Source organism: Chaetura pelagica, unplaced genomic scaffold (assembly GCF_000747805.2).
Source record: "Chaetura pelagica isolate M959 unplaced genomic scaffold, ChaPel_1.0 scaffold431, whole genome shotgun sequence".
NCBI classification, from domain to species: Eukaryota; Metazoa; Chordata; class Aves; order Apodiformes; family Apodidae; genus Chaetura; species Chaetura pelagica.
This window is the reverse complement of record NW_009952162.1, coordinates 597,475-622,753: the sequence shown is the minus strand read 5'-3', so window position 1 is coordinate 622,753 and position 25,279 is coordinate 597,475. Positions and strand designations below refer to the sequence as shown.

Sequence of the window (25,279 nt, the reverse complement as noted above, 5' to 3'; positions counted from 1 at the left end):
TTACTGAAAGCAGCTACAGTTACTGGGGAAAATAATGTTAAGCTCTAAGATGTATCAAGTTTTGACCAGTATTCACCCTACTGAACATATCACAACTGTTTGGAAAGTCATAAGAGATTCATAAAAAATTAATGTAGACAGATATATTTAGCAATACAAAGAAGAAATAGGGAAATGTAGAAAAATATAGAGGTTTTGATTAGTTTTCTAATCTGCGTAGCAGAGAAGTAATTAAGACCTCAAATAGGAATTGCCTAGATTTCAGATACATGATCACATCATACAAGCTTCCAGTGGAATCATTCCTTCAGAAGTTTCAGAAAACATTTTTTAAATTATTTTTCAGATCTAACTATACATTTAAGAGGCATTTATTTGGGAGGGGAAGATAGGTATATAATTGACGTTAATTTTAATTTGATACAGTGTTTTCACTTCCAGAAAGCTGTAAGACAAGTCACTATTAATACAATGTTGTCTAAGATACAGTAGGAGTAAATAGTTTCTACTGAAATTCCAGTTGGATCTTTTAACAGTTCAAAAAATTTCTTATTGGGATACTCTCCAGATTACTATGTATACGATGTATGTTAAGACTGCTGGTCTAAGTCAACATATTGCATGTGCTGCTAGAGAATGGATCTGGTTCATAGGTTTAATGTGTAACTGAAAACTGCACTGTAAGGCAGTGCTATTTTTTTTAGAAACTCGGGTGGTACCATTGAAAAACAAGTTCAAGACGTTACGAGAATGTTCAATTTGGAATGCAGTGAAAGTGGACTAAGCATGGATATGAAGGAGTAGATTTATGTTTCATGACGGCTAACAGTTCTGAGTTACCAACCTGCACACGGGATGCATAAGAAGTACTTAAGGAATTCAAATATACACCTTTAACAATTATACCAGTCTGTAAACACCGACCCTGGCAGTTGCTGTCTGTTTCGGGTACCTACAGAGTGGTTTTAACACAAACCTAGAGTCAGAAAAAATGTCCATGTCCACACCACTGTCTGGTTAAATAAGTCAACTCTACTGGAACATTCTAAAAGGAAGTACAAGGGTAAAGCCAGAAGCAATATTTACAAGTGAAAGAAATAGAGCCTCAAGTCATGAAAGAAGTAATGATGAGCCATGGTCAAAATCACTGAAAAAAAGAACTCAAGGTATATTGCCCCTGAGAAGACACACTCACAGTCACACACACACATGCACAAACAAAACCAATGCTGTGTGATGTAAGAACTAAGTCTTGATTTGTTCCTGAATTTCTATCATCTGTCAAGGATAATTTTTTTGTCTTACTGATACTGGTCTTCAGAACTTAGAGAGAACCACAGTAAATGCAGCTGCTTCCTCCTCCACATTTTGAAGATTAAAGAGAATAGAAGTGAAACACAAAAAAGATTCATGGCTCAGAAATCAAAGTCTTACAGGGACAGCAAAAACTTAACACGAGCGGAGATGGAAAAAAAATAAATCTCAGCTGTGTAAAAAACATCTCCCCCTTAAATTCTCTTTGTTATAGACGAAATAGCACAAAAGGAGAACAGATCCAAGGAGAAAGGCAAATCTAGAGTTGAACAGTCAGTCTGCTCCCCTCAGAGTTTGTAGAGAGCAAACGGAGATAAAAATCCTTGGAAGCCCTTGGGAAAAGGATACTCTTAGCAGGTTACAAATACAGAAGCCTTGAAAACACAAGTTATTTTCCTCAGGGGAATGAAAATAAAGTCTTAAAAAGGTGCCAAAAGTCAAAAAAGTAATTTTGATTCATTATTATTATTGATGAAATCTCTGTAGCACAGCCCCAACTTAGTAAACTAATCTTCAGTTTGTTTTCAAAAGAAATCACTAGATCCATTTTTGCAGCTTTGAAGTACCACCTCAGGCTGAGCTGAGACACAACTCTCCACCCCCCCCCCACCTCTTCTCTAAAGGAAGAAGACTCGAGGTGCTCATTTACATTACAATGGAATAACATAAAGAGATGGAAAAGGTCTTTCTTCTACTAATTGGACCAGGCCAAATGCAGCAGAGCTGAGGAATCCAGGTGCTATTGTATTAGTAGATCTGTAATTGGTCTGTAACAGGGTTTTAGTAAGTATCTCAAAGATACTTGAACAAACCTGATTAATTAATGGTTCTAAGTCGGGCCTTTTTTCTAGATCCTGCACAGAACACATTCACTTGAGAAAATCAAGACTAATTTTGTTATCCAATATTACTACAGAGTCTTGGGACTGGTGAATATCAAAGTTATACAAATAAGCATTTTCCCTTTTTTCCATTTTTATTTTTCATTCAGCTTAGAGAACCTTGAGAATCTGATGATAAACTGTCATTGTCATCCTGTACATTCTCATACAATGCTCATATAGCAATGTCAAGGAAGGACAGCTTTGCTTTATGTCTAAGTAGAGTTGACATTTGCTCAAACTCCTTACTTGATGTTTGGAGGCAATAAAATGCCAAAAAAACCCCATGCCCTGGTTATGCACCACTTCTTCATAAAATTGGGCAAGTCCACTCCTGTGGTAGGTCACCACTTAGAAAAATAAATAAATATTTAGAAAGCATTCCTGAAAACTACAATAGCAAACAGAAAATAGACATTCTGGGTTATTTTATCCAAGGTACAAGACAGGCCCCAGGCAAGATTTATGGGATTTTTGCCACATTGACTAGACGGGTCTTCACCATTCTAGTGGAACACTGCAACTTAAGCAGATCTTTAGAGGGGTAATAAAGGACATTTTGCTGACTACTTTTCAGGGTGCAGATAGTGTTTTGTGAGGTCCAGTTAATTCTGGAACACAAAGATGGACAATTATACACGGCCAAGTTTTCTGATTTTGTTTCCTGCCATCCAAGCTTGCCCAGAGCAGCCTTACTAAGGGATAAAATCAGGTGAATAGAAAAATGAAACTGTCATTTGTGAGACCCAAATAAAATCTGCATTTCTAGTGATTTTTGCATTATTCCTAATTTTCCTCAATTTGTGTCAAACCAATGGCACTGAAATGAATGATTTTCAGATTAATTTTCATCAGTCAATAGTGTAGGAATGGTTAATTGTTGTGGCCCCAATTGATTAATTGGTTCTTTAAGGGAGGAATGGAACTGCATGAGACAAATAATATCTTTGTTTTATTTAATAATCCTTGGACTCAAATAGCAAGCTTTTGGCTTTCTGTTCTTATGCACTGCTAATGCCAACAGCTCTGCTGTACTCTTACAGCTCTCAGGTACAGCTGTGACTAGGCCTAGGTGATATGTCAGTGTCTCTAGGTGTCACACAGAAGTAGCTATGAAATGCGTGGCAAATTATACTGTAATTCTGATGGGAGAATATGACCCTTCATGTGCTGCAAAATATCACTGGACTATGCTTGATACATCATATGCCACGGACAAGCCTCAGGGCAATATGAGATAAGTCATCACACAACTGGCAGGCTCTACAACCAAAATGAGAAATCCTTCTAAATACATACATTTATCCCCTTCTAATTACATAAAGTTTAGGCACTATTACTTTTCCCACCTTCATTCCAACCAGACCAAAAATCTGTATTTCTTTGCCAGTCTTCATGCCTTTAACTGAATTCCATTTCTCACCTTCAAAAATTACAGTGATAACTACATACAAAACTTACACAACTGAACTTGGACTGTGACAAGAGAGTCAACATCTTTAGTGTTAACAATGTTGGGTTTGATGCATGTAATACATTAAAAAATTGATCAATTGTTTTTAAAAGCCCTTTCCACAAATTCAGCACTTTTCCTCTTTCTTCCTTTTGGAACAAAACCATAATTTGAAATTTTGGCTTTTTCCCCAGGATTGAAAACTTGTTTTCTACCAACTCTAATCCATGGTGAGACAGAACTGGTTTGGAGTACAGCAGCTGTCTTACATGGTCAAGAAAGAATATGAGGGAGAATGCCTTGTAAATGCACTCAGAATGTAAAATGGGAGCTTTTACTAACTGAAAAGGACCAGAGTTTATATTATCTTCTGTAAGAAAACTTGTACCAGCTTTTTGACAATAATACATGGGAAATGAATTACAATTGATTCCTAGGCAAAGTTTTTTAAAAGCTACAAATTGTATCTGTAAAGTTCAAATAGAAAATTCAGGATGTTAGAAATAAACATGTTCAGTTCCCTAAATGGTCATGTAACAGTCCAACTCTAATAAAGACTACTGTCTGCTCAAATGAGCTTTCATTTATACTAATATTTAGAAATAGCTCACACTTTAGAGAATTATATTTCTAGCAGCACTTAGATTCTGGATTGAGAACTACAGGCACAGGAAATATGCTATGTGTTATTTCTTAGTCATCAGTTGTAAAAGCCTATTTACAGAAATGTTTGTCAAACAAAGTTGAGAAACAAACACAAACTGACCTGTGATTAGTCAAACACCCTAAATAAAAAGGACCAAATATGTGATGTGAAAGTTTGCAAACATCCCATGAAATTTGTTTCTGTTTCTTAGGTATCAGATTAATTAATAAAACCTGGAGAGATCATTTGTACAATCCAGAAAGACCCTGAACAGAAAATAGGTTAAGCACATTCTGTTGTATCACTGAGCCATGAATGGCCTGGGGTTTTGAGGCACTGGACTGCGACTCAACAAACTCTCTTTTGTACTTGTTCTGCTGAATGACTATTGAGGACATTCTTTCATCTCAGCTGGGATTAATTCCTTTAAATTAAGGCAGGTATAATGATACTGACCTCCTTTGCACTTAGAAACACACAGAGGGAAAACATGTAGCACTAGAGGGGCAGAGGAGGAAGAACAAACCATATTCAGCCCTGTTGTGCCATCTTAGATGTCAATTAGAAGCATGTTGTTCAACTACTGTGAACCCATTCAGTATTTCTGCACCACTGCAATCTCACAGACTGCCTGACTGTGCTCTTTGCCAGCAGCAACCCAGGGTGGATTCTGTATTCCTTATAGACCATGCAAAGATGAGCTATTGTAAACTAACCCAAGCAACCTTTCCTTACTGCATGCCTTTGTAACAGAATGGCCTTCAAATACAAATGACGAGCACAGTGTGTGTGCCAGCTGCATAGAATCTTTCTGAGGTGTGATTTAAAAGTGACTTAAGTGGTTGCTCTGCCTTCACTGGTGAATTTCACCTGACATGTAACACAGACTGAAGGAAGAATATAGATCTCCCAACTGCACCCCCACTTTTGTGTGTTTGTGAAGTGGAGGTTTATCCATTATAGTGATTTATTCTATCACCTGCTGATCAAACTGGAGGATTTTCATTTCCCATCAGCACTCAGCCTGCTACAAAAAACTGTCAGTGTTTTACCCTGTTAGGGTTAACATTTGATAACAATCTTGTCAAACATTATACATCTGTAAAAAGAGTTTACACCCATAAGTTTTGCAATCATTCTACTATTTATATCCCAGAAACATAGTTCACAGTGATATGCATAGCAAAGGTAATGACACTGAGAAGAGCACATAACAAGACACAGATGTTGAGAGATATTCTTATGCAATCTGTATTACTGCTTGTATCCACATAAACTCAGATTAATAATCAACGTTGCCACACTTGCCATAAAACAGAGACATACCAATATTTTAAATGCAAAGATGAGCCATTATACGTGCACTTTCATAGACAACGTTTCTCAAATCACATCATGCTTTCATAGAAAAGTCTCTGAGTTGACAACCACTTCTCTAAAGTTGCATGAGGTGTCTACGAAGTTACCAGTTTCCAATTTAGTTTGCTTTCTGCCCAGTTAGTAAGTGGAAGAAACCCCGGTGACTTACGATCTCCTTGACAACGCACGGGACCCACAGATATCTTGGCTTCAGATCCAGGGCGGTCAATGTCTCCAACCACTACCTGACTCACTGGCAGGTGCTCTTTGTATGACAACATCCCAGTGTCTTTTCTCCTGGATTACAGAGAAAAAGAAAAAGATTGTGAAATACATTTAAATATTTAAATAATTTCCTTGATCACTATTATTGTACAATGAACTAAGCACCAAAAACACAGGTATGCAACAACTACTCCAGTATATGTTACTGTCTAAAAACCTGTTTCAAACAACATCAGTTCACTGGAAAATGGATAGAGAGCAGCTAGTGTCACTTAGGAATACAAAGTAACAACTTGCTCTGTGGCCAGTCCAGGGCACAGCTCAGCTTCTGTGAGTCTCCTTGCTTTCTAGGCTGACCAGCTCCATACTAGTAGGTAACACTTTGCTGTTGATCTTGCTGATGGGGGAAAAACAATACTAATGCTTCCTAGAAGTGTCTCTTTTTTGCTCTAGCTGCTGCCAGTTAGTGTCCTAACAACATGACCTCTGCCTACCAAGGAAACAGCGCTTATTTTATATTTCATGTTGTTAGTACTGTATTATAAAATATACATTCAAGACTGATCATCTGAAAAGGCTGGTCATCTTAGTCCACTTGTTTCTAACACTAAGTGCATAAATAAAAAAAAATCCAAACCTGTGAGTTAAACCACAAGTATGCAGCTCAAACCCCATTTTAGTTAGCAAGATCATGAAAATTCAATTAAGAGTCGTATCTAAAAGCTCCTCATTTTAACTGCAGTGAGTAACCTGGTGCCTTTTTCATGTCTAGACCAAATCACAAACACATAGACATTTTTTTTTTTCTTTAGCATTGCAAGCGCTGAATCCAGCTGGAGTGAGTATTGAGAGCTCTTTCTTCAAACAGAAAATAAATCAAAATCTAAACTTAATTTGTACCTTATCTCTCTAGTGCTTTTTTTTTTTTTTTTTATTGGACATAAACATATGCAAGGCCAAAAATATCCATGCAGGAAAAAAATTATACTATACATATTGTTAAGACTACACTTTATGATACAAAATAAAGTAAGAGAAAGCAAAAGAAATTAATCTTGTTTACTCTTTTTTTTTTTTTTTTTTTAATTTTTCTTTTTAGCTGTACCTTGCCAGACAATGGATTATCTAAAGTAAGCAACTTTCTGATCTAAAAATCAATTAATTTGTTCAAAAATACCACAGGATGAATTCAGGATCTGGAAAAGTTACTGAAGTGCACAGTATGAGTATAACTGGGAACTGGTAAGGATTTCAGGAACCTGAAAGTCTTTATCTCTAACTTGGGTGACTCTGTGATCTGACTAATTAGATTGCTAACAACTGGGAAGCACAGCAGGTAATGCTGGAGTTTTCCAGTAGCACAGCAGTATTTTCCAGTAGTGTCTACACCAACCTCACTGTGTCCTTCTGAAGAGGTGGAAGGCAAAACACTCTTTTTAAAAGAAGTGAAACTAAAGTAATGAAGTAAATAACCATCACGTTTTTGAAAGACAGCTCATTGGAACTCATGTCTGTTCTCTGTGACTAAGAGAGTAATTAGAGATTTAATTACTAAAGTATCTCAAGTGGTAGATTACTGTTTTCCTTAATCTATATGCTCTCCTTCAGAGCACTTGCCTTTCTCCATGGGCCTTTGTGTGGTTGAGACAATTAACCCTCTCTGGTTGGACACAGATATACCAGGAGCTATGCTGGTGAGGCTGCCACAGGGGACTGCTGGAAAGGAAGGAAAATGGAGAGGAGTAATCCTCACATGCTGCTTCTGCATAGTGTGCTAGGTTGTGGTTTACTGCTTTTATCCACAGAATGCAGTGCCCTTTACAAAGGTATCACATGGATCTGCTTGGAGATAGGTGATGTTAAGAAAAGGGAGATTAAAGGACTTTCCTTTCAAGAAAGAAAAGAGTGAATAACAAAGCCAAGTATGAAGACCTAATCTTCCATCTCTGCTAAAGACCTGTATCCATGGGACCCACTCCCTTCTCATAGAGGATAAATGTAGGTCATCACTTTGCTCTTTCCGAGATTTTTCCTCTGAGACTGACTTGCTCTGCTGATTGCTACTCTCTCAAAGAATGCTTTAAAGATGGATGTATCTATTTAAAATAATGAATTCTTCAAAGAAAACTATTGGCATTTCTCTTCTTCCCTTCCTCTCTCACAAAAAGAGCTAGTATTTCAGCTCCAAATAAGGATGTAAAATGGAGCCCCTTTTCTGTCACCAATAGCTTTCACTTCCTTTGAAGAAAACAAAAAGGAGCAGTAGCAATTTCCTCCCTCTTTAATGATCATGTTCCTATTTATTTTAATAATTTATGCATTTAGCGATATAGTCACTTTAGAGCTCTTGCCATGACAATAAAACTACATGTCACCTTTTCAGGAATAGCTTTATTTTCTAATAAATGCTTACTTGTCTCACCATTTGAGGAAATGCATTCTCTCTGTACAGGAGATATCGAAGGCTGGGAGTGCTGGTCTTATGCCATCCAGAGGGACGTTGACAGGCTTGAGATGTGGGCTCATGCAAAATACATGAAGTTCAAGAAGGCCAAGTACAAGGTCCTGCACCTGGGTCGGGGCAATGCCAAGCACAAATACAGGCTGGGTGGAGAATGGATCAAAACCAGTCTGGAGGAGCCCAGGGAGGTTGTGGATGCCCCTTCCCTGAAAGTGTTCAAGATCAGGCTGGATGGGGCTTTGAGCAACCTGATCCAATGGGAGGTGTCCCTGCCCATGCAGGGGGGTTGGAACTAAATGATCTTTAAGGTTCCTTTCAACACAAAGCATGCTATGGTTCTATGATTCTATGATTCTGTGATTCTATGATACAATGATGACCTAGAGTTGAGTGAAATAAGGTATCTTTTCTCCATCAGAACCTGCATAGTTTGTTCAATCCTAACAAGAAAGGGGTAACAATAATTTTTGGCCCATGTGTGCACCAAAAAGACAAATACACACAAGAGACTGAGTGGCTCTGTTATACTTTTCTAAGGTACGTGTAGTTCCCCAGGACATACTAATCAGTGCTGACAAAGTCAAAAAAGTTATAAACCAAAAACTTATTTTAATGCTTGACTTTTTGCTACATACTTAGAAATAATCACAGCTGGAACACTCAGTTCCTGCAAGTGATAATGCTTCTGCCAGTATTTTAAGACTTTGCACATTAACAGGGTGCAGAAAGTCTCTGAAGTTTTTCTTCACCAAAGAAAATCCCCTTAAAAGAATAAAGACTGAATTCAGAGCATGTCATATTCCTATTAATAGCCAAATGGGAGATGAATGGAACTGATCAAATCCTGTAATTATTACCAGGAGTTATTGATGAAATCTCAGTGTAATTTTCTATTTCTAATTTCCTATATATAACAGTCTGCAGAGTGCTTCAGGGTGCTTTTGAATGAAAGCAGCAGACATGAGTGCAAGATTTATCATTGTTTTGATTATCATCATCTACTTACTCTTTATAAGCATTTTGTGGCATATAAAAAAGAAATGCATTATGCATATACCAGCAAATGACATATTCGAAGTAATGATAAGATTCTGTCTCACAATTAATTTGCTTATAATGATTTGTTTATAATGATTTCATACAACTAGACTTCTGTTGCTGGAGTAACTTATTTTCTCCAATTTTGTTAGACACCTCTTCATTATCAGTCCAGTCCTTCACAGGAAAAAAACATCAAGAACATAATCCCAGCAGGATCGGGCTTAATTTTAAAAGATATGCTTACATGACCTTAGGAATTGGAATTATTTTGAGAATACAAATAAAACACCTACTGGATTGGAAGTGCTGTGTCAAGCACTTTCTCTATTAGCAGCAGTTTGAAGAATACAAACTCCCAAGTATTCCAGTTTCAAAAGTGTACAATTGTCCACCTCTCACAAGACCCAGCTTTTTACTATGCAAGCACCTCTGTTGTAATCCCTGTATTTCCATAATCTATCTGAGAGGTAGTTTAGTCCAGCTATTATCTGCACGTGAATGCCTGTAAAAACATTCAAGGTGAAAGGTAAAGACATGCCAAGTGTTAGTATCTTCTCTCTTCCAAAAATATCTGGCAAGACTTTTATTTGTTTTCGAACAAAGAGCTTAATAAACAATGCAATTTTGGCAGCAGCCTTAATAATCTGGAAATGACTTGCTTGGAAATACGCAAGGTCTAATTAACAGGATTAAAACCAAGGCTAACAAAAACTAGGATTAAAGCAAAACTATCTAATTTTGAGAGGTTTTGATAAAATATAGTTAACTTCTAAATGCACCTACCACGTAGCACAAAAGCCATACTTTCTTAGATTCACCCTGTTGCCATGGCTCTGCCCTTCTTGGGAACTGTAAAATACAACAATATACTCTATGCTGAAAACTTTGATTTCCACTTGAATTTGCTGGGCTAAAGGACAGATCTCTTGTCCCCTTCCCACATATCATCCCCTCAGATACCTTATATATTAAGTTGGAGCTAATGACTCACCCTTGATCTGGCTGTCAATAGGTATTATGGACAGTTTCTCATCACTATATGGGATCACATAAACTGTCAGGAAATCATAAGGCACTTCAAGTTTGTTTCACACTGGCATTGGACAGGCTGAGGTCCTATAAAAGATGTTCTCATATTCTTAACAGCAAATGAAGGTGAAATTTTAATTACAATTAAGATTCATCTTAAGGCAGTGAAGCATCTCTGGTAAAAATGGTAACAGTGCTAGCAACAGGCATTTAATTACAATGTAACAAGTGTTTTGGTTGGGTAAGACAAGCTTATGCACAGGTACAGCTGCTAGCTACTTGCAAACACGAGTTTGCAAGGCATTTGTTTCAGTGGAAGATACAGAAGTGAAATAGGGAAGCAGCCCAAGTTCTTATTTCTGAGACCTCTCAATAATATTTTTATTTATTAGCACTCATCTCCTGAAATCCAAACAACATGATTAAAACCTATCTAATCCCAGCACCCAAATTACTACCATAAACAAGTCTATAATTTTACATCTATTTAAAAAGATACATTATATCAAATAAAAGAGTCTGATGGTGCAGCAGGGATAAGGAATCCTTGCTTAGAAATTATAAAAGATTGAATAGATTGCAGCAAATTACATAATACACAAACATTATATTCACAAATAGTCCCATCAAAAGAATATTGAACAAATTTAAGATATCCTCCGTGACAACAAACAGTACAAAAGACACACTGGAAGTTGCACTTAGCACAAGTCACTTAAGTAACTTCACAAGTCACTTCCAGTAACTTCTAACCTTCTTTGAAGAAGAAATCAGTTTAAATTAGCCATGTAAAGATATATTTAATTCACATTTGTTGCTAGGATGGAGACTCAGATTGCCTTTTTCACTTTACACAGGCTATCTCTCCCCTGAACTTTAAGATGAGTTTTCCAAAGACAGTGTTTAAACAACACTTTCTAGTACGACCACTTTTGTGGGATCGAGCTGAACAATTTAAGATGCCTGGTGGTGAAACTGTATCACTACAGAATTTATGCATGCAGTTCAGTGAGAGTTTCTGCATTAAGAAGCTGATAGGAAGTCTGCTCCATTTTTTCCTTTTTCTCTTTTCTCTGCTTGGCAAGAGATGAGACACAGACACCTCAGGTAACTCAGAAGGAAAGCTGAAGTCCAGAAGATATGCCAGTGCTCTCATGGCACTTCCTAGTTCCATATGGGCTAGAGATATGAAGTGAGATACATTAAGAAAACAATGAGAAAAACTGCTTATTTGAAAAACCTATCAGGAAGGAGATTGAGATAATTTAGATTGATTGTACAAGGCTCTTGCGTGAAAGGACTTTCCTCTCAAACATGAGTTTGTGAGAAACTAAATCACCATAGCAAAATGAATAATGGAGATAGCAAACTGGGCTCTGCTTTCTTTTTGAACAATATGGATCAATTCCAGAAGAGAATTTCTCCCTGCTGAGGATTTGCTCATGTTCTCCTTCCAGCAAAACAGTGGAGACAGAAGGTTTTATCCTTCCAGCAGGGCAGTTTCTCTTACAAAATTTATTTCTTCAGTGTTCTTTCCCAGAAAACATGAAATTTGAGGCTCCTCTTCTTTTAGGGTGCAGCAACTCCTCTGACTTAGCTGTAAGTTTTTTCTACACCAAGATATTTTAAGAATAGACGCTAGGAATCCTACTATGCTGCAATTGATGTCCAGCACCTCTAGATCTTTGCATATGTCAAAAATCTAATCATCTTTTGGTCCCAGTTTCAAAATCTTTTAAGTGGGACAGGGAATGTGTGTGGCATTTCCTTTGGGAGAAATGCTGAATCTTGTATTGGGATGTCCCTTCCACCCTGGGTGATTATGGGGGCAAGTTACTTGAGGTTCAGCTTAAGCCAAGAAAAGAAAGTTCTCCTGTGGAACAAGAGCTGAAATAGGTTGCTACAGGAATTTTCCAAGAAAAATTGACATGGGAGAGGGCAAATAGCTTGCATTTAAAAGTTAGGTAAAAATTTCTTCTGGTATATTCTAAACAGTCTAATTCTTTTATCATAAAATATTTCAAAATTCAAAAGATCTTTTGAAATATAATAGTTAAAAATAAAAATATTACAAAATAATGCACGATTCATAATGGCAAGAAAGTAATCTCCAGAAAAGTTTTAACATTTTTTACAGACAAAAAAGTGAGAAAGCTCTTGTTCTCAGCAGGTGTAATCAAATGAAGGACAACAAATTAAAACATCCATTCAATTCAACATGTCCCAGACAGTTCAATGTCTTTCTTCCTCATCACTTCGACAAAGAGAAACCTGTGTTCATTCCATTATCCATTCACACATCCTGAAACTTCCCATGGAAGAGCAGGCTACCTTAGCTCTGAGGGGAGAAAATGGACTATATTGAGTTTTACCGCCCATTTCAAGTATTTCTTAATTCAAAACTCCAGGCATATTTAATTATGTATTTTGCATCTGAATGCACTATAGTAATGGTAACATTTTTAGTGAGCACACTAAAAGGAGCTATCTGATGAAATGTGGGGTTTTAATATGTGTACTATTGAATGCACTGTTGCAAGATCTATGCAGATAAATTATTAATTCTTTGCAGTTGTCTGTTCTTCTATTCACAAGCCTTTGGGTTATGTCCTACCAAACTATCAGAACAAATGTCCTTCTGACAGGATTTTTAAGGCACAAGGATCTGTATTGGAGGAAATGTTAAAAATCTCAGAGCAGCAGCTTAGAGGCTTCATTTCTTGGAGTTCCTGACAACTTTGACAGTTTTATTTCGTATGACTGAAAGAACTAAATAAAAATAATTGAGTTTGGCATGACAAAATAACAGATGGCTATAGTTAATGCTGACTTCAGCCCCTATGTGCCTGTTGAGTTCAGTAAGGTACTAAAAGTGCGTAATTTAGTGTTGAATTTGGTCCAGAAAACTTAAGGAAGTATGGAACCTAGAAAAGGTCAGTAAAACCTGATGGTATAAACATCTACTATTACTCCCACCCTTTCAGTGACACTTCCTTACATCCTTACATCACATCTATGCATACACCTCATGCAACCTACATGTCACATAAAGGCACCATGGGGAACAGAAGGGTGCTGTGATTTAGCTCACTTCAGTTGTTTGTAAAGCTATGACACCAAGTATTTTGGTAAAAAATCTAGGTTGATCACACCTTGGAACAGAGTGCTTGGTTAGATAATGTCACAAAATCTCCTTCATACAAGTGATAAGTAGGTTGATTCTGTCTTCCAAATTTGTAGCTCCTGGTAAGCAATTTAATTCTTATCCTCTTGCATGTCTTTTTATGCCAAACTTGTTTAATTTGGACTTATTTATCCCTAATATAGGTGATATCTGATCCCTTTTAGCCTTACTGCAGGGCTTCTGTAAAATAGTTTGCTAATAAGCATAAGGATGTCTTACATAAAAGATGTTGTATTCCAGTTTCTTGGATTTGGCTCTCTGTAAAAACCTAAACTTATCCTACCTCCTTATCACAGGTGGTATTTTGGAAGACAAAGAAAAAATATGTTACTTGCTGGACATCACATGGAACACAGGCATATCAGCACCCTCCTTCTACATAGTAACTTACCTTATTAGCCAATAAAGAGACAAAATATGGAGAAAGAAGTAGTGTCATACACTATTACTATTAAAAGTAATATTTCAAGAAAATATACTGTGCAGCTATTATTTCTGTTCTTTAAAGGCCCCAACCATGTCTGCACTCACTTTCATGAAAATTTAGCTATTTGAGCCTATTTTTCTGTAAGCACTTTCTATTCTGACTGACCTCGACCTTTAATTGCAACAACCACAGCATCCTACTTTCTGTACATATAATAAGTTCTTGTTCTTGAAATACCGTATTTTTATGGTATTGCACATCATGTGCTGATTTTATCCCCTCAGAAGACCTCAGCTTCCTTCCAGCCATTGGAGGTAATTATAACATTGCACTTGAAATTTCTCTCCAGTCTCACCCCACAAGACTGCTTCCCATTTTACTTTCACGGGTGTGCAGAAGAAGGCAAACCCACAAGCGTGATGCTTCTTTCAAAGGCGCATTTACCCCAGCAGGGCAGATAACCAGTTTTATTTAGTGTTTACTGTGTACCATGCAGCTTGTACATCTGTAGCTCCTTACTCAGCATGAGAATTTCTTAACCTACTGCTGTCCAGAGCTGGAATCAGTGATCCTACAAATTTTTATTTATGTATTTATTTATGCATTTATGTATGTACTTATTTATATATGTATTAATTATTTTATATATTTATTTTGCTTCTCAAATAACTAAAGAAGTTGTTTATAACTGTAAAATTATTAGTAAAATGGTTGCAATGTAAGTTCTGTTTTTAACTAAATGTTTTAAAAACATTTCTCAATTTAGTGAAGTAATCCAGTTCACAGTTTTTTGATGTTGTTGTAATAATGTTCTTGTTTGGTTTGACCTATTTAGGTAGACCCCATAAATTGTTATGGAAATCATAAGGAAATAATCACAGGATCATAGAATCCCAGAATGGTTTGGGTTGTACAAGACCTTAAGGATCATCTAGATCCAATGCCCTTGCCACAGGCAGGGACACTTTCCATTAGATGATGATGCTCAAAGCCCCGTCCAACCTTGCCTTGAACACTTCCAGGGACTGGGATTCCACAACTTCCCTGGGCAACCTGTTCCAGTGTCTCACAACCCTCACATTAAAGAATTTCTTTCTAATGTCTAACCTAAAGCTACACTCTTCCGCTTTAAAGCCACTACCCCTTGTACTCTTGCTACATGTCCAAGATGGGGAGCAAACAGGTGTTTCCAACATCAAGCCACACCACAGCCAAATGGAAGAAATTGTTAACAGACATTGCAAAAAAAAAAAGTAAAATAAGAATAATAAAAATATTCCAGCAAAAGATTTCACAAGGTTATCTGCAAATTGTGCTGTACACACAATGCATGATGGTACTACATTTACTGAGAATATAATAGAAGTGCTCTAGTTAGAAGAATAATTAAATCTCTTACTACAAAACATTTTAAATATACTCCTATTCATCAGAAATAATTATCTGAAATGGAATGTTCCAAGATATACAAGCACATTTAAAGCAATGGTGCAGCATAGAGGTAATTAACAGATGTCTTTTTTTCATTATGCAAACACTTTGCTATAAAGCACAAGCAAAACATGGATACTTGTCACTATCCCCCTGCTTGTAAACATGCACATATGTCTCTCAGAATTAATTTAAGTTTAATTAGGTTTCTTTTTTTGTGCTTTTGCTAGGAAGAAATGACCTTGTTTTGCAATGATATGCAACTTTGTTCATAGGTTAGTTCCTTTATGTATGGCCTTTCATTCTTACGATACCCTTACCTCTTGTCTGTGTGTTTGTCGATCCATGCTTGTGTATTACAGTAAGAGGAGAAATGAGAAAGGACACTAAACATGGTACTTATTGCAATTTTAGAAAATTAGACTCCTGCAGTATGTACAACTATGTCACCTCCAGAGGCAGCAGGGTTCTGCAGGGCAGTAGCTAGAAGTTTTCTCACTGCATTTACTCACAGTGTTGTGAGACAGCTGAGTGACCAAGATTAGGACTGGAGCTGGAGGGAAGGGATGGCATGCTCTAATTGTGAAATATTAGGCAAAATGTAGATGCTTTTGTTTAGAAAAATCTGATTTGCTGCAGTACACTGTAGGATGTCAAGTTTTTGTTTAGCATTTTCTTGACCACACTTAATATAGGATCCCACTGGATCAGGTTGCTCAGAGGCCCATCCAGCCTGGCCTTGAACACTTCCAGGCAGTGGGCATCCACAGCCTCCCTGGGCAAACTGTGCCAGTGTTTCACCACCCTGACACTAAAGAATTTCCTCCTAAAGTCTGACCTGAATCTAAGCTATTCCAGTTTAAAGCCATCCCCCCTTGTCTTATGGCTACAAGCCCTTGTGAAAAACTGCTCCCCCAGCTTTTCTGTAGCCTCTTCAGGTACTGGAAGAAGCTCTAAGCATTTCCCAGCTCTTCTCCAGGCTGAACAACCTGTCTATCAGCCTGTGCTCCAGCCCTCTGATCATCTTTGTGGCCCTCATGTGGACTCATTCCAACAGACTTATGTCCTTCCTGTGTTTGGGGGCCACAGAACTGGACACAGTACTCCAGGTGGGGTCTCATGAAAGCAGAAGCAGAAGGAGAACTAAGCCTCTTCTGATCTGAGCCTGTCTTTTCTTAGCATAATAGTTGATGAACCCCACAACATTTTTTTTCTGCATAGTGTGCTGCCACAGCCCTGCCTGTGTGGACTGAAAAGGCTCTGGGCCATGAGTTTCTAACAACTCATGACAATATGATTGTAGCCAAAGAAGGCTGATAATGAAGTGTGTGAGAAGTCCTAACACCACAGTCCCCTGCCTTATCCATAGCAATGGCACTTTTCAGGACACCAAGCAATCTTGGATAGACCTTATGAGGAAGCTGACCTTGAAGTAACCAGATAGTGCTTCTCTGATCTTTCACACTGTGGTGTTTTTATTAGTATTACATGATGACAGAAATTAAAATATAGTACTTTGAGTACAAAGGCCTAGGGCCCAGAGTATTTGCAGCTGGTGCACCAAGAGCCTTGACAATTTTGTGCTCTATTTCAATGGTTTAAGTATATTAATTTGCCAAGTTTTGATGTATCTTCTATTTTCTGATGGCTTAATGTAGTTTATTGCAGAGGTTTCTTGCCTTATCTATGAGATTAAAAGTTACCTCATGGATGTAAGAGTAACAAAAAAATCTGTAACTTCTACCTGAATGCAGAGACGACATATGCAACACAGGAGAGGCTGCAGTCACTGAGGACAGGTCTCTGCTACTACATGGAGCCACATCACCCAATCTTCTGCAGGATCTGATCAGATTTACACTGGTTTTGGCTGGGATAGAGTTAATTTTCTTCACAGTAGCTCCTGCCAGGCTATGTTTTGGATTGTGACCAAAACAGTATTGATATCACAGGAATATGTTATTATGTTACTGCTGAGCAGTGCTTACACAGTGTCAAGGCTTTTCCTGCTTCTCACCTGCCCAAGCAGTGAGTAGGCTGGAGGTGCAAGAAGATATTGGAAGGGAAAACAGCTGGGACAGAAAATAAATTCCTTATTTTGCTTTGGTCATGCACGCAGTTTTTGCTTTACATATTAAACTGTCTTTACTGAGACCCAGGAACGTTTCCAGTTGTCTCCTCCTTTCCAACAATGGGGTGTGAGCCAGTGGCTGTCAGAGGGTTTGTTGCCTGCTGGGGTTAAACCACAGCAACATCCCAAACTCATAAGACTTTGGCTGTTCTTGCCCAATAGTCTTATCCAAGAGCTATTTCATTTAGCCATTACTGATAGGTAGAAATCATCATTTCCAGGCTTAGTACATTTGTAAATATTTTAATTACAGGACATTATTTTTTGGGTTCATTAATGTCTCCTAGAATTTCTTCATCACCAGTGTTTACCTCAATGCACTTTTAGAGAAAATGATATTACTACATTTTGGCACATAAGAGATGGAAGACAATGCAGAGACAAATGAGCTGCTGCTGACCCCAGCTACTGCGTGCACATAACAGTGAGCAAAGATTGTTGTTTAGTCCTGAAATGCAGCCTGGCGCCATGGGCAAGAACCATGGCTGAGCAAACAAGCCTTGCCAAAAGCCTTCTGAAGAATGTAAGAATAGAAGAAATGTCTTGTAGAATCAAAAGAACAATCCATCTGCTCCATCATCCTGCTGTGGACAGTGGCAATAAGAGACACTACTCAGGACAAGCATGTGAGCATGGCCACTTCTGTCACACATTAACCTTTCACTCCCCCACCATCTACCATGATTGCATTAAAAATGTTACAGGCTGCACAGTGCTTACAGTATCCCTCAAAGGACCTGTTTTCCTTCAATCTGTTAAAACCTTCTCTGAACCAAATAATGACATCTGCTTGCACAGCTTCCTCTGGCAACAAGTTCCAGAAGTTCAGCAGTGGCTGTGTGAAGTTATACTTTCCCACCTCCCTGTTCTAAGCTGGTCTTACACCAGCTAACAGGTCTGTACCAGCTTTTGGTGTCTGTGCTATGCTCCTGTGCACTATGTAGGCATGTCAGTGGTGTTCTATTCCACGTGAACTTCCCTTCTTGTTTTTTCTCTACAAAATTACCAAAAACGGGCCCATGTGTATGAAACAATACCCAGTGAAACTACCCCAGTTTCTTCTAAGCAAGGTATTACATTCTTGAAGGAAGATCTTAAGGGCATAAAATAAGTAAGAGTTAATGAGGAGACTATGTTCCCATCTTTAAGGAAGGGAAGTTCAGAAACAGAAAAGTATGAGTTAATTGTTTTCTAAGTTAAGTAAGGGAAGGTATAAAAGATCAACTGGTGTGTTGAACTCTTGAACAGTGGAATAACCACTTAGATGAGCCTTCAGTAATCATTACAGAAACTTGTAAACATCCCTAAAAATTAGTGTTGCCAAAAATAATAACCGTTTAATGTTCTATGAATTATGGAACAATATTCTTTCCAGATCAACAGCAAGAGTGAACATGCACTGGGCAACTGGTTGAGTCTTTTAAAAAAATACCCATTTTGGTTACAGGAGCAGCCTCCAGTTTTCATCATTCAATTTATGCTGTGACAAGACTTGCAATTGACTCCATTCCCTCATTTCTGTTTTGTGTTCACATCCTTGACTGAAGAGGAGGATTTAACACAATAGAAGATTACTTAGTGCCACCATGAAACTTGCATTTCCTTGAGATCAGATCTTTTCTAGGGATTTATAATTTAAAAAAAAATCAATTGGCACTCTGGCAGTTCTATTATGCATTATTAACATTTTCTTTTTGTGTTGAGAATCCTTGAGATATGGTACGCCTCTTTGTTTTCCAGGAAATCCTGAATTACGGTAGACAACACTTCAAATGAAAGTGTCTACTGGAAGGTGTCCCTGCCCAAGCAGAGGGGTTGGAACTATATGATCTTTCTATATTCTAATTATTAGTCATTCTACGATTGCTTACAAAGAAGTGTAAAACAAGTGCCCACCAAAAAATAATTTGTAGTTTGTGAAGCTGACAGGCCTTACTATCAAAGCAGATCTTTGAGGTCTTTTTCGTAAGAAAAAATGTAGGATATTTATGTGTAAAGATGACAAAGATACCTGTCTTAACAACTGAAGTTACATAAAGTCTCCAGATTGATGAAGCTGTGTATGACATCATAGATTAAAAAATTGATGCAATTCCCCAAGAAGAGCAGAATTACAATGAAGTGTCAGATTTCATTCTTTGCAGTTTTAGTGGCAATCCATTTTCTAAAGAAGTAATAGCATGCAGCAGTGCTAATAAAATCTCCCTCAAAATCCTCTGCCCTGGAGCACTCCTCTCCATAAAGTCCCATTTATGGGGAAATGCATTCTCCATTCTCTATACTAATGATGGATTTCTGTTGCCAATGATGAGAAATGGAATCAGTTTCCCTATGTTTTGAGTATGTTGTCCCTTGGATAAAGCTGGTTTTCTTCCAAATGAATCCAAATAGTCTACATTATTAGTTTAGTAAGGTCCATTATAGAAAGTCCAAATATATATTTGATTTAAACTATTTTGGAATTTGCAGTTTTCAATACTGTCATATTTCCACCTGGTGAAACAAGCCGCTCTCTCTTTGACAACAAGACCTTTTTCCTACCATGACAAAAGTGAAGGTGCTAACTGGATTGAGAAAAAGTGGCATTGCCACATCTGTAACTTCTGCATGTCTGTAATGAGACAAAGGAGATTTAGGAGTCTCCTCAGAATGAAGAGTAAGCAGAAATGGCAAATATTAAAAAATACAGAGAACAAATTTCTGTACAATATTGTTTGTACTCTTCTGAAACAGATTTACCAGCAGTCCTGGCTAACTGGGGAGGTCCCAGTGGACTGGAGGGTAGCAAATATGGTACCCATCCACAAGAAAGGCCAAAAAGAGGATCCAGGGAACTACAGACCTGTCAGTCTGACCTCAGTGCCAGGGAAGGCTGTGGAGCTATTATGCACCACTGGTCTCTTCTCACAAGTAAGTGATGATAGAACAAGAGGGAATGGCCTCAAGCTGCACCACGGGAGATTTAGACATTAGGAGGAACTTCTTTACAGAAAGGGTTGTCAGACATTGGAACAAGCTGCTCAGGGAGGTGCCTGAGTCACCAGCCCTGGATGTGTTTAAAAGTCACCTAGATGTGGCCCTTAGGAATATGGCTTAGTACTGGACTTGGTAGAGTTGATCGTTGGACTCGATGATCTTAAAAGTCTTTTCCAACCGAAGTGACTCTATGATTCTATGATAGTGGATGAAACCTGAAAGGGATCTGTATCAGTACTGACACTTAGATATGAAACAATATTCCTGAAAAAAAAATTTATAACCAAGATTTATTTTATGATGTGTTGTTAGCACACCTGTTTCTCCTCTGAGGCAAGCGTATGAGAGTTGCATTACTTAACATTGATAATTATTAATTATTTTATTTTAATGCAATACAGCCCTAGATCCCAGTGAGGATCAATGACCTATTATTATATTTGGTCTTTTCCGACCACAAGAAAAGACAGTACTTCTCTAAATGATTATGAAACTAAACTATCTGATTCCATTTTCTGCTTTTTCAGAGTACATGTACATAATATGATGCAATGACATACGGGTACTGTCAAACTAATGCCAATTGTACAGTTAACTTTTAGAAGTAATAGCCATTTTAAGATTAGTTTCTGCCAAAGACCCATCTTCCTGTGATTGAATTCCCACATTTGATAATGCTCAGTGTCTTGATCCTGCTCTTCCACTTTCTCACAAACCCATTTTTCCCTGTTCAGCTTTTCCACATTTCACCTATCCTCCAATTGAATCATACTGTATCTTATTTTTTTCTCATTGCTTTTTGTTGTTTGCCACTATAAAAAGGTGTGGGTTTTTAAAATTATCTTCTTAGGAGTGTTTATATAGTTGCCTTACATGTCTGTATAGTTGTGACTCCCTTTTCTTAAGATTTTGTGGCTTCCTTCCCTCACTACTGGCGTCTGACTACAACTGTTCTCAGTAAGTCTGCTCTTGTGAGGGGGCATAAGACAGTCTTCTGACTTCAGCCACCTTTGATGTCCTGTCATTATGCACACCCAGAATGAAAAGCCTTGGATCATTCTTCCAAAAACACCATACATTCCATGTATATAATGGTCAGATGAGAAATCTCCACTAAAACAACTGTGTATAAGGCCTGTGTATTTAGGTCTTAGTCCTTGTGTAGATGTTATTATGCACATTTCTTCACTAAGATTGCACTGATAGGCTAAGAAACACAAACAAGTATTTTCTTTATTGTACAACTAAACCTAAGATATAATTAGAGATTCAATAATCAGTATATCCACTTCCCCCTACAGACTTGCTATTTCATCCACACATTTCTGTGCTTACCATCCACAAATAAGTGCACCATATAAAAATCTCTCAGTCAAAAGACTGATTCAGCATAAATATTTTAAGTAGTAAAATGCAAGAATAGCACATTCAAAAACCACACAACTTACTTAGCAACTAAAGCTGAACTACATCACGACAATGAAAGCAAGAACAAAATAAAGTTTTGCACACATTTTTCTCAGTCTGCAGATGGCAAGAGCAAAACTGCCAGAGAGCCAGGGAAGAAACAGACCCTGAATTTTACAAAAAACTGCAACTTCTTCAGACCACTTGCACACAGAAAGTGAACCAACTCATAATCCACCAGAAAACTGCTGAATTTGTCTAACTAACAAAGCCAACTGTCAGACAGAGGCATCTGTTCCCAGATGCCATTCTTTTTTTCCTACTTACTGAGGGATTTTTTTTTTAATTTTTTTTTGTTGTCTATCCTCTGCTAGGCAAATACGTATCAACAAATAAGCACATTTTGAATCAGAGTACTCTCTCTGCCTTCTCTCAAAACACAGAAATTCTTAGACCTGTAATCTTACAAGGACTTTATAGTCAATTGTAAGACTGTTGCATAATTTTTCAATGAAATCAAGTCCACAGATTTCAGGAAACACATACAATCCAGCAAGAGTGCATCAATTAACAAATATTGGAAGAAAACAGCTGGAATATCCTAGTATTTTAAAGCCTAACCTCTGCAAGGTCTGCAGCTGGACACTTCAATATTCAGCTTTGACAGCTTGCTGGATATATTAGAGTTAAAATGGTATTTCTTACCCATTTCCTATAAAAGCAATTGGACACTAACCTTTTCCTACTTACTTTTTTTTTTTCATTGTTTCTGTAACTATAGTGGTCTTTCATGGAAACAGGGCAGAGATCTACTTCTACAAAAGGTTGTTAGAAATAGTTGGTTTAGTCAGCAATAGCTGGTTTAAATAAAATGCTGCAGTATTTGGGAAGCTCCCTGTTGTCCTTACATTGCCTTCACATCATGAGAACAAGCTCTTTGTGTTAATAGAGATAGGTATACACACACATCCATACACACAAAGAGATAATCAACTCAAGCTGAAACATGGGAAATTCCAATTCAATATGAGGAAAAAAAATTCATCATGAGAGTTGTCAAACACTAGCACAGGTTGTCCAGAGGGATTCTGCTTGCTAGGTCTTTTCCTTTCACTTGGGAATCTTTCCACTCCAGGCCCAGGGTTTCAAAACTGAGAGACAGAAATCATAAAGGGAAACCAATGCAGGCACATTGAGATGGAGCATCCTGCTACAGATCTCCATCCTTGGAGGTGTTCAGGACTCAAAGAGACACAGCCATCAGCCACTCAATCTGATTCCATCATCCCTGTGCAGCAGGTCAGACTAGGTGATCCCTGGAGGCCACTTCCAGACTGAATTACTCTGTAATCTGACCCCACGAGTATGTATACAAGAGCACAGTGCCAAACCTTACCACCTTCAAAGAGTCTCTGAATTGATCTGTCTTTAGCCAAAGTATACAATAAACTTAAACTTCAGCTGCCCAGCTCAGTTTCCTCAATGAACTCCTTAGTTCTTCACCTTAGAGTTAAGCAAATCAATGTTTATTCCCAACATCTTTTCACTCTCCTCCAGCTTTCAGGACAGACAATGACACTATTTCCTGCTTATCCTTTAGGTTTGAGCTTTCTATTCACCTTTGCCATCATCTACAGCTATCTTGATGCAAGGAATCTACATGAGCTGATGTTATCTATTTGGTTGGCTTTTTTCTAGGTCTTTAAAGGAAATCACAGTTTCTGCTTTTAATACCAGTGATTCAAAATTTCTTGTTCTGGGCTTCTTCACTGAACAAAATGGAAGCAGGAGATGTCAGTTTTTAGAGAATTATCTGTACGTGTCCTGTGTGAAACAGGAGTTTGGATTTGATTCTTGGGTCTTGTGAAATCCTGTAAACAATTCTGATATAATTTTCTTTCAGAAACAATGGATAAATATTTTAGATGTGACATAAGATATTTATATTCATACTCTTTTGCAAAATGTTTTAAATCAACAGTCATTTACCAGTGTTGACTGTTAATGTTAATATGACATTTTATGTCATGCCCAGCAAATAACTGGTTTTATATGTGAGATTATGTGTTTACTGATAGCATTTGTTTCATAGAAAAAATTTGTTTCATAGAAATAATAACTGCATGTTAATCTGTGCTTTTCCAATGCAATATAAAACAGTTTTTTATATATGGTGTATTTTTTTCTGTATCACATTATGACACTGTCAGCAGATTTTATCTTATTTTCTTTGTATTTGCCAGCTATCTTGGAAATTCGCTTTTTCTTCATTTTCATTTGGCTCTACTTTAACAATTTATATAAATAAATATACATACACTCGGATACTTAGAGCACTTCAATAAAGGCAACTGTGTAACTGAAGCAAAAACCTCAATTTATAACTCAAGACAGGTTTTGTTTCCTTCAATCTACATTTAATATAATCTTGTAAATAACTTCCACCTGACCAAAAGCTGAGCAAAATATAGTATTTGTGATAATGTAAAGGAATACATATCCCGAGATATTTGTTTAAATACAATTATTTCATTCCAGTGAAGCATTTATTCCTCTTCAGCAAAATATGAAAAAAGCCATCTGAATCCCATCAGCAAGCTTGCTTATAAAGACACCCTTCTAGTGTGAAGAATCCATGTGGCATTTTAATGCAGATTTACAGACTGTTGAAAACAACAGGAGACAAAAATACAACAAATTACCTTGGATCTTATTTACAAAGATTCCATTGCGCGTTCAGACAGCTCTTACAAACTTAAAGGGATCTCCAGGGATCCTGTTCCTTACATTTACATCCCTATAGTATTCTGCATGTGACCAGGAGGCAGAGGAAAAACAGCAGGAGAATTGGGTGGGAGAGAGGGGTTGGGACAAAATCTCTATCCATGATTAATTACAGGTAAGTAGTAATTTGAAAGCAAACCCCAAACAGGAGGGAGACATGAGTGGTAGCTATGATAAAACCATACCTGGTCCACGATATTAAAACAATTTATAGAATTTAAACTTCTTTTACAAGTCTAACTACAGAAAACAAAAGAAAAGCCAACAAAAAACCCCTAAAATATTTTTTCCTTCTCTTGCTGTTAGAACCATTGCTTTTATTGCTCAGTTTGCAGACTTTGACAGCTTACTGTATTGCCTTGAGCATTTATCACAGACAGTGCAAGCAACCTTCCTCTTTAAAATAAAATTATGCACTGTGCATATAACTACAGTTTCCAGGCAAACAGCAACACTGCAGGCGGTTCTTGCCTTTTTTTTTTTTTTTTTTTTTTTCTTCCTTTTTTGTGGGTAAAATGGGAAAAGGCCAA

General features: G+C 37.5%; 1 protein-coding gene across 1 annotated transcript in view; it reads right to left on the bottom strand.

The window, feature by feature from the left end:
* Positions 1 to 25,279, bottom strand: part of LOC104397307 (contactin-associated protein-like 2) — a gene marked incomplete at both ends in the record, with an annotated part of 638,963 nt that overhangs the window by 49,109 nt on the left and 564,575 nt on the right. The window contains one exon of the mRNA XM_010007259.1: positions 5,823 to 5,950. Coding sequence (XP_010005561.1) covers positions 5,823 to 5,950 — 128 coding nt within the window. The remainder of the gene's footprint in view (positions 1 to 5,822; positions 5,951 to 25,279) is intronic.